General features: G+C 40.6%; 1 protein-coding gene across 1 annotated transcript; it reads right to left on the reverse strand.

Annotated features, from left to right (window-relative positions):
• Positions 1-1,040: 1,040 nt before the first annotated feature.
• On the reverse strand, positions 1,041-2,659 carry LOC110564371 (C-C motif chemokine 12-like). The gene is made up of 3 exons (XM_021661822.2): positions 2,492-2,659; positions 1,729-1,843; positions 1,041-1,344 (listed from the first exon to the last, which is right to left on the reverse strand). The coding sequence occupies exons 1-3, from the start codon at positions 2,565-2,567 to the stop codon at positions 1,239-1,241; spliced, it is 297 nt and encodes a 98-aa protein (XP_021517497.1). The 5' UTR covers positions 2,568-2,659; the 3' UTR covers positions 1,041-1,238.
• Positions 2,660-14,160: the final 11,501 nt, after the last annotated feature.

Here is a 14,160-nt window from a genome sequence, read left to right on the forward strand (position 1 = left end):
AGACTTCTAAAGCAAGTTACCTTACTGTCTTCGTACAAAACACACACACAGCACAAAGGGCCAGACTAGATTCCAGTATGAATCTTGAAGGAGCACAGACATTTAAGATCATAACTTAAATAAATTAGCCTGAGTCTAAGAACTACTAGCCCTGTTAAATAGCTGCTGTATGAGAGCATGGCTGGATCCCTTTTTCTGGCTCAGTACCCTCTCCTCTTTCTTGGAAAGCTCAGTGTACTCTGCATTTTCAGTCTATCATACCCACCACCCTTCCACAGCAGATGCATTGGAGAGCCATCCTCATTTTAAAAAATCCCAAATAGATGTGGAACACAGATGTTTAGTTTTCCTTGTAGGACTTGTTTCACTCCTAACATGTTACTACTCTTGGCTTCAGATTTTATTACAGGGAAAACTCTGGGGTTAGAGAGAAAAATCTCTGGACATCTAGGAGGGGTCATGGGATTCTGTGAAAAGAGAAGCATGGTGAGAAAAGAAATAGCCTTAGAGAAGCTAATGACTAACAGCAGAGAATGGGAGGACTGGAGCTAGAGGCCTGGAGAGGCCTGTCACGTGCTACCATGTTCTTCCTGAGCCTCAGCAGAGTTCCGGCCAGCTGAAAGACATTTCCGCAGGGCAGTCCTTTGCACTGTTAGCCACTGCTGCAGAGTTTCCCTTCCAGATTAACATGACCCAGACTTATAGTAAAGAAGGAGAGGAGGGGGAATAGGGGAATGAGGGTGGGACAGGGAGGTGAGGAGGGGGCAGACTGGTATCAGGGTGCTAAGTGATTAAATAAAAAATATTTTAAAAAAGAACACATGTATTTCTCTTTGAAAGTGCCAGTCCTTAGAACAACACCGAACAGAGCAGTAGGAAGCACACACTTCACTCGAAGAAACTCTGGTTCTCTAAGAGCACAACAGCTTTGTATGTTAGTGTGTCATGGATGATTCTCACTATCCCACAGGCAGGCGGGAGAGAGAACACTGGCTTTTTTCCAGGGATGTAACGGAGTCCATAGAAAAACACCCACACAGTTTGTACATTAAATTACATTCATTTGGCCAAAATATAAGTTAAACATCATTAAATATTTCTTAAACAGGTCTGCGCTTTAAATTATTAAAGGCACCTCTCTTTAGATATCATAATAAATTACTATCACACTGCCCACGGGGAAGGTTGGGGGAAAGTACATAAGCTTTTCCTGGGACTCTCAGCCTAGACAGGGAGGTTCAAGGATGCCGAGTTATAGAATTCTGATCCAGGTACTTTATGGAGTTCTTAACCCACTTCTTCTTGGGGTCAGCACAGATCTCCTTATCCAGTATGGTCCTGAAGCTGTGGGGAGAGGACATGATTAGACCAAGGGCTCTGGGCATTCTGTTCAGGACATGGTCTATTAGCCATCAGGCCTCTTCTTCTCCTCCATAGATGAAGTGGCAGGAGAGAAGACTGGGAGAGGTGAAAGAAAGAAGACTCAGGGAGAAGCCCTGTTCTTGCTCTCCTAGCTGAATCTCTCCAGTCTCCTGGCTGAATCAATTGGGTACAACCTCTCCGAGCTGATGGAAAAATATGGTTCTCTAATGGGCTTAGTTTTCCTAGTTGGGGAGGGAACCAGACAGGTAAGATACTGTATCTGTTTGACTTATAGCCATGAGTTCGGACTTCTCCCCTGCTCCTCAGATAGCAACTAGTATAGGGTACTGGGCATCGCGAGCTTACATCACAGCCTCCTGGGGACACTGGGTGCTGGTGATTCTCCTGTAGCTCTTCAGCCTTTGCATACGGAACTTATTAACCATTTTATAACAGCAGGTGACAGGGATGCACACTGAATCTGAAAAGGATTTTGCAAAGAATGAGACAGTTAGGAGACATTGCAGGGTGCTCTCACAAGCAAAGGAGAATTCTGGCTTGTACCTAAGAGTCACAGCCCCCAAGGTCTGTATCAGGTGCCCAGTCACAGAATATAGCAGAATATGCCCTTGCTGTTGACTATGCGTAGAAAATCTCATCAGTTTCTGACATAGGAAAGTAAGTTGTAAGAACTTGCTGTCCATCAGCCTGCTGCTGTGAGTCAACCCACTTTTAGTCTAATAAGCCTCTCTATATCCACATGTGGCTGCTGTTTCAGAAGCCACTCTGGACCATAACCCCAAAGGACTTCTTTAGGCCATCATTCTTGGCACTCTTCTATTGCTTGAGATGTCCTTCTCACTCGCAGGACTACTTTGGGGAAAAATCCCTGAACAAGGAGAGAACGGTATCTGTAGTGGCTACCTGCAGCATCTTGCTCCAGAGCTGGTGTCATGGGGCATCAGGAGGCCTGGCCTCAGTGCTCTGAACACTTGCTTCTGGCTCTCAGACCCGCTGTGACATAATGACTCTTTTTTAACTCCTCTTGTCACCTTAGTCTCTCCATCTTAAAACTGCAGACCATGCAGCAGCTCTGGAATGTGCTGAGAGATTAAAGGAGAAGCCTTACCTGGCCTAGCCAACACCTGTGGGCCAATGGTGGCAGCCATAAGAAGTAGGCACAGAAGCGCTGTAGAGATCTTCATGTTGAGGTCAAAGGCTTTGGAGTGAAAGGAGTTCTGGAGGCTTCAGGAGTTAGTGTCACCTTCTCTGCTCCTCTGGAGGCTCCATCAGTCTTTTATAAGAAGCAGGGAGCCTGGCAGAATCCTGTCAGAGGAAGGATGAAGTAAGATCCTCCAGACTGTGCTGAGTAGGCATCAAGATCCCATGGTGGTTTCCTCACCTCCAGGAGGAAGCTGTGCACTTTCTGTCTACTGCCAGATTAGACAGTGAAACAGAGGCACAGAGGTATTCAGCTGAGCCCAGCAACATGGAGGAAGTGATCTCACTGGACAAGGGTTCTCATTTCTTTGAAATGGAAAAACATCTGTATGGAAGAAAGAACAGAAACTAGAAGTCACAGTGGAGTAAAGACAGGCCAAGATCTGCCTCTTGGAGGGTGCCAGGAGGCTGGAGATAGGCCAAGGGTTTGCCTCTGCAAGCCTAAAGCAGGTGAGCTTCTCAGAACCCAGTTAGGCTCCTAATAACCTTGGAGGAATGACAGGATCCTGAGTACACAAGCCATCTCTTTTCCTCATTTGTCTCTTCCTTCCTTTTGTTATACATATTATATAAGTTACCACATTATACATGCTAAGCTTAGCCTTGTGCACGCGAGGCATGTACTCTATCACTATGCTACAGCTATATGACCTGCACTTCTTCCTCTCTCTTTTTCTCTCTCCTTCTTTCTCTCCTTCCTTCCTTTCTTTCCTCCTTCCCTTCCTTGTTTTCTTCCTCTCTCCCCTTTCTTTTTTGAGATAGTGTTCACTTAGTTGCCTAACAAGCCTTGAAATAATTTGGTAGAACAGGCTGATCTTGGACTTGTGATCCTACTACCCTGATTTTCCAAATAGCTGGGTTTATAAAACTACGTCATTATTCTTGGCTCACTGTCTGAAAGTCCCAAAGTCCTGGCGTCTTTGAGGTCTGGGTGACACATGTTGATTCTTTAGTCAGTGTGATTTTAAGTGGGTGGGATCTTTCAGCGCATGGGATCCTGTAATGGGAGGGGGGTCCTATAGTGGGTGTGACCCTGCAAAGAGTGGATCTCACAGTATGGAGGGATGCTATTGTGTGTGGGATCTTGCAATGGAGGAAGACCACACAGTGGGTTGGATCCTGCTGTGAGCGGAATCCTGCAGTGAGGGAGATCATCTAATGGAAGGGTTCCACAGTGGAGTTGACTCTGTAGTGTGTAGAATCCTGCAATGAAGAGGATCCCATAGTGAGTATAAGATCCTGAAGTGGGTGAACACCTTCAATAGTGCGAATCCTGCAATGGGTGATACAACTCAGTAGGTGAGGTCCTGTGGTGGGATGGGGATGCTCTTACAGTGAAGAGATCCTGCAGTGGGGGGAGCCTGCGTGGAGAGAGATCCTGTCATGGAGGGAAATCTGCGGTGGAGTTGATTCTTCAATAGGTGGTTTTTCTCAAGTGAAATCATTTCGAGAAGCCCAGGATTTTTATGAAGAGTCTGGAAGTTTGGGTCTCTTGGCTAATGTCCTCCCAAAGCCCGTCACTACACACAATGGAAGAGAGGTCATTGGAATGTGTGAAGGGAAGTCAGGTTGCAAATTCTGACCTCACCTGTCTCTCACTATTTCCACACCATCACCAGCACCTCCAGGCTGGCTCCTTTCACTAAGCAATACTGCGTGTAGGGTCCCTCTGTGATGCCATTTTTAGTTTAATAGCTCCCTCACCACTTTTGGAAAATTAATTTATGTTTTCTCATGGCACAAGGTGCACACCATGAAATTATAGCCTTCACCGCGAAGTATGCAGTTCACACTCTATAATTTTATTTTGTGAACCAAATTCTATGTTCAGTGAGCCAGCCCTGTCCCTACCTGCTCCCTGATCCTGGGGAACCACCATGATTCCACTTACAGAATAATCTCACCCATCACAGTATCCCTCAGTAGCAACCACTGTTCCTTATCCCTTCTGTGATTTCGACTTTTCCACTTCATGCATGCGGACATAGAATGCATTTAAATTTTCTTCAACTGATTTACTTATCATAATTTCCTCAAGGGACTTCTATGTTGTTGTACATTATCACAACTTCTCTCTCTCTCTCTTTTTTTTTAGGCCCCACGAGATTCCACACCAGGTATATGACATTCGTGAACACCTAGCTAGCTCCCATACTTCAGTTGTAAACAATACTTCAATGTGCATGGGTCTGCAAGTCTCTTACCAATATTCACTTTACGTTTCTTTGGGTAAATATTCAGAAGTGGAATTGCCGAACTCTATGGCAATCGTGTTATTTGTTTATTTTTAGGAGCCAAGTAGCCTTATTCCCCACCCCCACCCCCACTGGGCTGTTGTATTTTACATTCTCAGCAGCCGCACACATGGCTCCATTCCCAATGCATCCTTGGGACACTTATTACAGTCTTCTCTAGGAGACATCTTAGTAGATGAGAAGTACTCTCTCATCGTGACATTTGTTTCTGTTTCTCTAACGTTTACTGGTGAAGAATATATTCCCACGAGCTTATTAGCTGTCTGTATGTGTTCAATGGAGAAATGTTTTGTCCACGCTTGAATTGGGTCATTAATTTTTGCTGTTGAGTTGCAGATGTTCTTTCTTCTGGATACAAGTCCATTATGATATGCAAGGACGTCTTCCCTTTTTCCGGATTGCCTTTTCATGTGGTTGATGCTGTCCTTTGATGCTGAGACCTTGTTAGTTAACACAAAATCTAAATTGTCTATTTTCTTCTCTTCTCTTCTCTTCTCTTCTTCTCTCTCTTCTCTTCTCTTCTCTTCTCTTCTCTTCTCTTCTCTTCTCTTCTCTTCTCTTCTCTTCTCTTCTCTTCTCTTCTCTTCTCTTCTCTTCTCTCTCTTCTCTTCTCTTCTCTTCTCTTCTCTTCTCTTCTCTTCTCTTCTCTTCTCTTCTCTTCTCTTCTCTTCTCTTCTCTTCTCTTCTTTTCTTTTCTTCTTGTCACCTGTTACCTGGGAGCCATACTCACAAAGTCCTTGTTAAGTCCAACAACGTGAAGAGTTGTCGTGTGTTGCCTTCTAAGAGTTTTTTTGCTTTAGATTTCAAATTAGGTCTTTGATACATCTTGAGTTAAGTTTTCATGTGGTTCTGGGAAAGGGCCCAAGTTCCTTCTTCTGCATGAGAATATCCAATTTTCCCAGAACCATGTCTTGGGAAAACTCTTGACCTTCTTTTTAAAAAATGATTGGACCATATGTGCTAGGATTTATTTCTGGGAGCTCTGTCCTGTTTCACTGTTCTGTGTCTATTGTTATGTCAACACTACAGCATTTTGGTCACTGTGAATTAGTAGCAGATTTTGTTATTCAAGATTATAGGCACCATTTAGGGTTCATTGATATGCTAAGTGAATTTTAGGATGTGGCCCTCTGTTTCTGCTGAACATGCCCTTGGGATTTGGACAGGGATTTGAGTCTGTAGATGGCTTTAGGAAGTATTTACATCTTAACAAAATTGTTCTCTAACCCATGAACTTAGAATGTGTTTTTCTTTCTTTATGTCCTCTTTATTTTATTTTAGCTTTATTTCCACACTTTGCTCTACAATCCTTCCTCCTTCTTGCTTCATTCTTACTTCTCTCTCTTTTTGAGACTATTATTAATGTAATTGCTTTATTGCTACTGTAAAAAATGCAGTTGATATAAGTGTGCTATCTTTGGATCTTGCACATTATTGTTTTTATTGTACAAAATCCAACCTTTCTGTATGTGTGGAATCTCTAGGTGACTTTTAAGGACAAGACTTTGCATATTTTGCATACAAGTCCTTTTTCAGGTAAATGTTTTATAAATAACTTCTTCTAATCTGTGGCTTGTCAGTTGCTCAACAGTTTCTTTTATAGTGTAGAAGATTTTTTGTTGTTGTTTTCATGAAATCTAATGAATCGGTTGTTTTTTTTTGTGTGCAGTGAGTGTTTTTGATGTTGTGTCTATAAAGTTAACATCAAACACAGTCACCTATTTTCTCCTATTTCATCTTCTAAAAGTTATGTCTTTATTGAGTAAGAATTTCACACATGCATATAATTTGTTTTGATCAAGTATTTCCTACTTTCCAAGTATCCTTCCCACCCCCCCATCACTGTTTCCTCCTAATTTCATATGTTCTGTCTTTTAAAACTCATGGAATCTACATAGTGCTGTATAGTTTGAATTTTAAATGGCAGAGTGACACGTCTATAATTCATTTCACATTAATTTCTATGAGAGCCATGTGATCTATGTTTGGATCCATTTTCATTTTGTGTATTCACCCAGTTATTACAGAGCCATTTGCTGAAAAGTCTCCATTGAATTGCCTCTGCTGCATTTCAAAGGTAATTTGTGTGGATCTATTTCTGTCCCATTGATTTATTTTCTATTATATTTTCAGTCCCAGGATTTTTTGATGACTGTAGCAGTGTGGTAAGTCTCAAAGTCAGGTAATGTGAGTCCTCTGAGTTTATTTTTCAGTGTTGTGTTAACTCATCTTGGTATTTTGCTTCTCTTATAAATTTTAGAACCTGTTTGTCAATATCCATGAAAGAACTTGGTGGAATTTTTGGTTGAAATTGTGTTGAATGATGAGGTCAACTGGGGAAGACCTCGGAGGCTGACAGTATTGATTGAGTCTCCCTCCTGTGAACACAAAGATCTCTCCATTGGCTCAGTTTCTTCTTCTTTCACAGAGGTTTTTGGCTTTTCTCATGTATACAGCACACCTTTTCTTTGATTAAGTGCTATGTACATGATTTTTAGTGGTACTATAAGTGATATGCTATTACTAATTTCCAGTTTATCACTGATATTTTGGAAGGCTATTGAATCTTACATCATAACCTTATATTATGCAATGTTTCTATGATCACAAATTAACTATAAGTTGTTGAACCAACTTCTGAACCCAGAGTAGGAAAGTATTTGCTCTTCAGGAAAATCCAAGTATATTTGGGTATCACATATAAATATCACATTCAAATGTCTCATGTACATAGGTAATATCCATAATGGACACCATCTCAAAGCCAGTCTAAGTGATGCTCATATGCAAACAGCCATATTCAAGAACCATTTGGCAGATTATTCAACTTGTAACCAACAAATATGAAAAGAAGCTTGATTTCAGATATGCTAATGATTTTTCTGGAACTATGAACATCATCCAACATTCTGTTTATAGTTATATTTCATTAAAGTTAGCTCCTCTATCAGTTAAAAAAAAGGGGGGGTTGTTATACATATTGTTGAGTCTTTGTGATTTTCTGTAAAGTCAATCAGGTTTTTCCTAAATGCAGCTTAACTTCTTTCTTCCCATCTGTGCAACTTTTTGTGTTCTTATTTGTGCTAATGAGTCACCCAGGACTTCCAGTGATGTGATCCTATGGTGGTGAGAGAGAACATCCTTGCTCTGCTGGTCTCAGTCTATGAGAACATTATGAGCAGTGAGTGTGGAGTGTGGAGTGAGCTGCAGATCTTTGTAAACTTTTGTTAGGTTGAGAAGCTTCCTTCTATTCTGAGTGTCTTGATATTGATGTGATAGATTAGGGTAATAATTAACAAATTAAAGATATATTTTATATATATGTATAGTGTGTGTGTGTGTGTATGTGATTCATGCATGATGCATATGTGAGTGCATTCACTTGTGCAAGTATTGTGAAGGTTGAAAATTGACTTGGTGATAACCTCCATCACGTTTCCACCTTACGTTTTGAGATAAGGTCTCTTCACTGAATTTGGAACTATCCATTTCAGCTGGCCATCAAAGACCCAGAAACCACCTGTCTCTCCTCTCCCCCTGCATCTACGGAGCCATGCATCATGCTTTGCTTCTTATGTCGGTGCTGGAGATCCCAGCTCTGTTTCTCACGCTTGGGCAGCAAGCACGTGTCCACTCAGCCTTCTCAACAGCCTTTCCTACATGGAATAAGTTAGACTATGCTGTTGGCTTCTGTTTTCTAAAGTTTTGCTGAGGCAGTCTGCATTTATGTTCATGGGTCTCATGTCTTGTTTCCTGCTGGCCTGTGCTTCTCTTCTGTTGTGATTTGTCACCAGCTTATGTTAGGTAGAGAGCCATAGACAGGTGGCAGTATCGACTCTTCCTGCCTTGAAAGCCCAGAGCAGATCCTATTCAGATCTTCCTGGCCTCAGACAGTGAATTTTCAAGCACTCTGTCTGTTTTTAGGTTTTGGAACAGGGAGTCGAGCAATCATCTGTTATTTAAATATCCAGTAGAGTTCACTAGTGCACCCACTTTGGAGGTCTTGGTTCTCTCTGGGTTGGAGATTTATCATTTATCCAACTCTGTAAGTGCTATAGGGATTTCTGGTGATCTCTTTCCCCTTGTGTGAGCTTCGGTAGTGTGTGTTTCAAGAAACTGACTTTTTCGCTAAGCTCCCAAAATTTGGTGAATTGTTTCTTACACCTATGTTTTTATTGTTCACAATATCCAGAAGAGTGGTGGTGATGGCCTTTTTTGTGTTTCTGAGAGTAGCAACTTGTGCCATTTTTTTTCCCTTGTGGTTGTCCTAGTTGAAGATTTATTGATTTTTTTTTGTTGTTGTTCTTTTTAAATACTGGGATTTTGGTTTCATTGATTTTCTATTTTCTTCTTTTGTCTTTCTTTCTCTTCCTCTACCTCCTCGGGCTTTATAGTTATTTTTCTTTTTCTGCTTTCGTCATGTGGAATCCTAAGTTGTTCATTTTAGATTGTTCTTTATTTTTATTTTCATTCAATAGCATACATTTCTTTGCTATCACTGCCTTTGCTTCATCTAACAAGTTTTGCTACTTTGTATTTTAGTTCTACTTTGTACAAGATATTTTCAGCTTTCTCTTGTGATCTTTTGCTATATTTATGTGTTATTTAGAACTATGAAGTTCAATCTCCAAATATTTGGAGAGTTTCCGTCTTTCTTTTTTTTCTTTTTTTTTTACTTTTAGTTTAATTTTATTATGGTTGGGAAGCATGTGTTATGCAGTTTATTTTCTTTTACATTTACAAAACACAGGTCCCCTTGTAACTGTTGCACACTTGTTGAAAGGAATGTGTATTTTATTTTCAGTTTTTATTGAATAAAATCTACTTTAAATGTCAGTTAGGATCACATTAAATCCAGATGATCAGTGATGTTGTTCAGGTCATCTAGCCCTGATGACTGTCCTCCCAGATCTGTGAGTTATTGAGGAGGTGCATTGAAGTCTTCACCTGCCATATGGTTGGCACCTGTGTTTGATTCTGGAAAATTCTCAACTGCTAATGCTTCACATATTTTCCTTCTCCTTTCTTCTTCCTCCCCTTCAATAGAAACACTATGCACATTCACTTTCAGTATTTGTCTTTCAGAGTTCTGAAATATCCTATGTTATTTCCTCTTTGCATCTCAGTTCCGGAGATTTCTATGGACTCATCCCTGTGCTTACTGACTCTTTTCTTGGCTCTGCTCACTCTGCTGGGGAGTCCCTGAATGATGTTGTTACTTTCTGTCAGGGTATTTTGATGCCTAGGACATCTTTTTTGTTTTTTTATTAGTGTTTCCATATCTCTGCTGACATTTTCTTGCCTTTTGCAGCTTAAGCTCTTACAATGTTGTTTCTAGTTATTGTAGGTTCTTCAGAGCTTTCTAGTCTTTATCAGGTTCCCTGGCTTGCTTTTTCCTCTAGAATCTGTATTGCTTGCCTTTTGGTATGTTTGTGATGCTTTGTGAGCACAGTGCATTGGGTGATTAGGAACCAAGGTAAGTCAGTCTTTAGAGTTAAGAATTTTTGTTTATTTAAGGGTAGACAGGGTTTCTCCAGAAAGTCTTCCTTGTGTGACTATCTGGATATTGCTGCTCTTGTAACTGTAATCTTCTGGCATCTGTACATGTGGTGGCAAGGATGTTTAGGTCTCAGCCACTGATGCTTGCCCTTGTTCTACTTGCCAATTGTTCTGACTGGGTTATTTTCTATTCCCTGTGTAGATTAGGTTCTGGAAAGGAACTTTCCTTTGGGACTAGTCAAGACCACAAAGCTCTGAGCATGTTTTGTTTTGTTTTGCTTTAATCACTCAATGCACACTTTTTATTGATTGAGAATTCTATATATGCATACAATGTGTTTTAATTAAGTCTGCCCCCATGCTCTTCCTTCCAATTTCCTGTCTCCACTACCATGATTCCCTCCCTGTTTCATGTTTTCACTTAAAAAAAAATCAAGTCCTCTTAGTATTATCAGTATACGAATGTGTGTAGAGCCAGCTATTGGAACATGGGTAGCCACTCATGGATGGCAACCCCAAAGGACACTGACTCTCCTTCTTCAAGAAGCCATCAGTTGCCAATAGTTCCTCAGCAGGAGGTAGAACTTCCAGACTGACTTGATCTTGTGCATGTGGTCACTGCCAATGTTATTCATAAGGGCAAATGCCCTCTTGTATCTCTGTAATTACCCACTGCCTTTGGCTCCTGCCATTCTGATCCTTTTCTGCAGGGAACCTTGAAACTTTGGAGTGAGGGGTGTGATGCAGATGTCATATTTAGGGCTGAGCACTCCACAGTCTTATTCTCTGCACATTGACAATTTGTGGGGTTTTGTGTTACTCATCGTCTGCTACAAAAAGCTCAGAGGTGTGCTTATCTGTCAATACATGATAAGACTTTAGGAATTGGTTTAATTTCATGTCCATTTGTCCACTTGGAAGTGAGTTCTCCACTAAGTCCTAGTTTCATGATTTTTTTTTCCCTAGTCTCGTGTTTTTGTCCCTGTTAACAGTGCCAGAAATAACTTCTGCCTTGTGGAGCAGATCTTAAATTCAGTCAGAAGGAGGTTGGTTATTCCCATAATATTTGGACCCCTACTGTGTATGAATAGGTGTGGGGACATCTGGTCAGACCAGCCATCATTATTGCAGTGTGCTAGGTTCACATTTGAGCAAGGCTGCTGATTACGTCTCCCTCTGAGAGTGTGAATAGATTTTTTAGCACTACATTTTTTTTTCCAGAATGACAGCATTTCTTTTGACTATATTTCAATATGGTCCTTACTAGAGACATACCAGAATACTTGTGTGATCTTTACCCTGTAAAGATCCCTAGAACCCCTAGAAATAAAATTTATGCAAGGGTTTGGACCCCCTCCCCACCATGTGGGGAATTATCTCCTGTACAGTTCCATTTTCAAGACCTAGTGGTTTCCCAGCTAAAGCTTCATCTCCTAACAGGTCTTTTTGGTCCTTGGATTCCTGCCTCTGGCAAGCTGTGGTTCTCTGGGTCCATCTCCTGCTCTGCATGCCTTGAAGAAGTCCAGCAGGTCTAAGAAAAATTGCCAATCTTCAAATTATCAGCAATCTTCTTCTTGTCAGATAAGATTGATCCCTCCAGCTTCTTTCCATGCCCAAGTTAGAGAAGCTAGACATCACAGGAAATCATTTCATATGTTGTTTTCCTTTCTTATGGGTTCCTTGGTGGGTTATCTATTCAAATCGTTTGCCATTTTAAAGATTTGACTGGTCATTTTCTTACTGCTGGGCTTACGAGTTCTTTTTGGACTTTGAAATTTCTTTATTAGACTGGGCATCACAAATGCCTTTTTCCAGTCTGTGGAGTTTCTTTTTAACAATGCCTTTCACCAAGCAGAACTTTTCTACAGCTCTGAAGTTCATTTTATCAAATTTCTCCGACATTGCTCTTGCTTTTTGCATAATTTCGGATTCAGGATCTCATATTGCTTCTCAGTTGACACATTGAGACTTCTGACAAGCCATTAAGTATGCTCCAATAATCGTGAACTTTAAATGCTCTGTAAAGGTCTATATACATCAGCATACTACAGTTTAATTTATTCATTTTCCGTAGTCACGAGTTATGAGATTTTCTTTTTACAGTTATAAATAGTATGCATGACAAAGCTGATATAACATTATCATTCATGTCTCCATTTAATTCCACAGCTAAGGGATTAATAAATCAAATGTGTGAATATTGTAAAACCTCTTATTAAAATGATTACCTTGTTGGAAAGCATGCCCCGTCACTAAGATATGAGTCAATTAGTCTTAAAGATGTTGGGCAGCCGGGAAGAAGCAGACATTTATTGGTTAAAAGGTGACGTTAACCTATGATAATAGATGTTAGAATGGTGGGCTCTGTTGTGGGCACTGATAGAAGGGAGCCTGGAACATTTTGCATTTTGATGTATTAATCTCCTAGCTATCCAATTAAGTGGAGACAGTAATGATGAGACTACATCAATTTTATTAGAAAGATTGTTTGTAATTATGTTGTGACCTGAGTGATGGTGAAACTAGTTGCTTATGTGTGAGAAATGCATAAAACAGTGCCTTTAAAATACCTCAACTTTGCCATATGTCACTGGTACTTTGACATACACAGTGGGAAATAGCCCAGATAATTTTGCATAGATTTTACTTGTCTCATTTAAAATAAAGATCTATTTATTTATTTATTTAAAGTGTGTGTGTGTGTGTGTGTGTGTGTGTGTGTGTGTGTGTACAAGTGTGTGTTCAGGTGCCCAAGAAGACCAGAAGAGGGTGAGGGTGTTGTATCCTCTGGAGCTAGAGTGTGTACTGAGAAACAAATTCAGATCCTATACAACACTACATACATCCTATATAACTATGTACTTGCCCTTAGCTGCTAATCCATCTCGACAGCCTTGTCCACAGGAATGTAATCAGTAATTCTTCTAGCCAGAGAGGAATTGGGGGTATTGTAGGAGACTGCCTTCTAGTCTGTGCGGATTCCAGGTGTGTCCTGTGTGTCTGATTCTGTGGAGGTGTGTTGACTTACAGATTGGATTTGTGTGTGTGTGTTTTAACATTGCCACTTGTTTGCATAATGCCACCAGAGCTTTGCCAGTCTCTCCTCTGAGCTGCCATAATCAGACAACATTAATAGGTATAAAAATCATAGCTACAGTGAAAGAAAAAGTGCTGGTGAAATGAAAAGGGATTCGCTGTTAAGCAATGTCACCCTTTTTGAGATGAGTCATGATATAACCAATAACTTGCCCAGTATGACTATAAAGAAGTCCTCCCGACTTTTTGATATGTCCAGAACAGACAGAATTCTGAGAAGTTTAGTGATGACAGAGATTCATCAATTGTGTGTAAGCCTTAGAGTCTGGTAGTGGATGACCAGAAAGTGCTGTATAAAAATGAACAGACGAACAACAATGAAGTCTTGACTTGAGTTAATGATTAGGATGCTGTGACTGACAGACATATTCAGGTCCATAGTGGGCACATTAAACAATGATGATGCCTGTATAGCTGCCATTCCTGGACTGAGTAGTTTTCAAGGTCTTCTTGGCTTGATTTATCTATGATTGGAGGCAAAGGTTAACATAAGACCCTGGGCATTTGCAGAGCAGTGCTTTTATCAGTCCCAAGACAAACAGAATAACATGGGGCTCAACGTCCGGATTAAGTTACTAGAAAAACAGGTTAAAATTATTACTGAAATTAGGGTCAGAGCCTGGGCCTTGATAGCCCTCTAATAAGCCATATTTAGGCACAAACCTTCAGTAGTCCAATTTTAACAACACAATTAATAGTGACAAGCAGAACAAGGAGGTTTACTCAT

This window comes from Meriones unguiculatus, chromosome 7, assembly GCF_030254825.1.
Source record: "Meriones unguiculatus strain TT.TT164.6M chromosome 7, Bangor_MerUng_6.1, whole genome shotgun sequence".
In the NCBI taxonomy this organism is placed as follows: Eukaryota; Metazoa; Chordata; class Mammalia; order Rodentia; family Muridae; genus Meriones; species Meriones unguiculatus.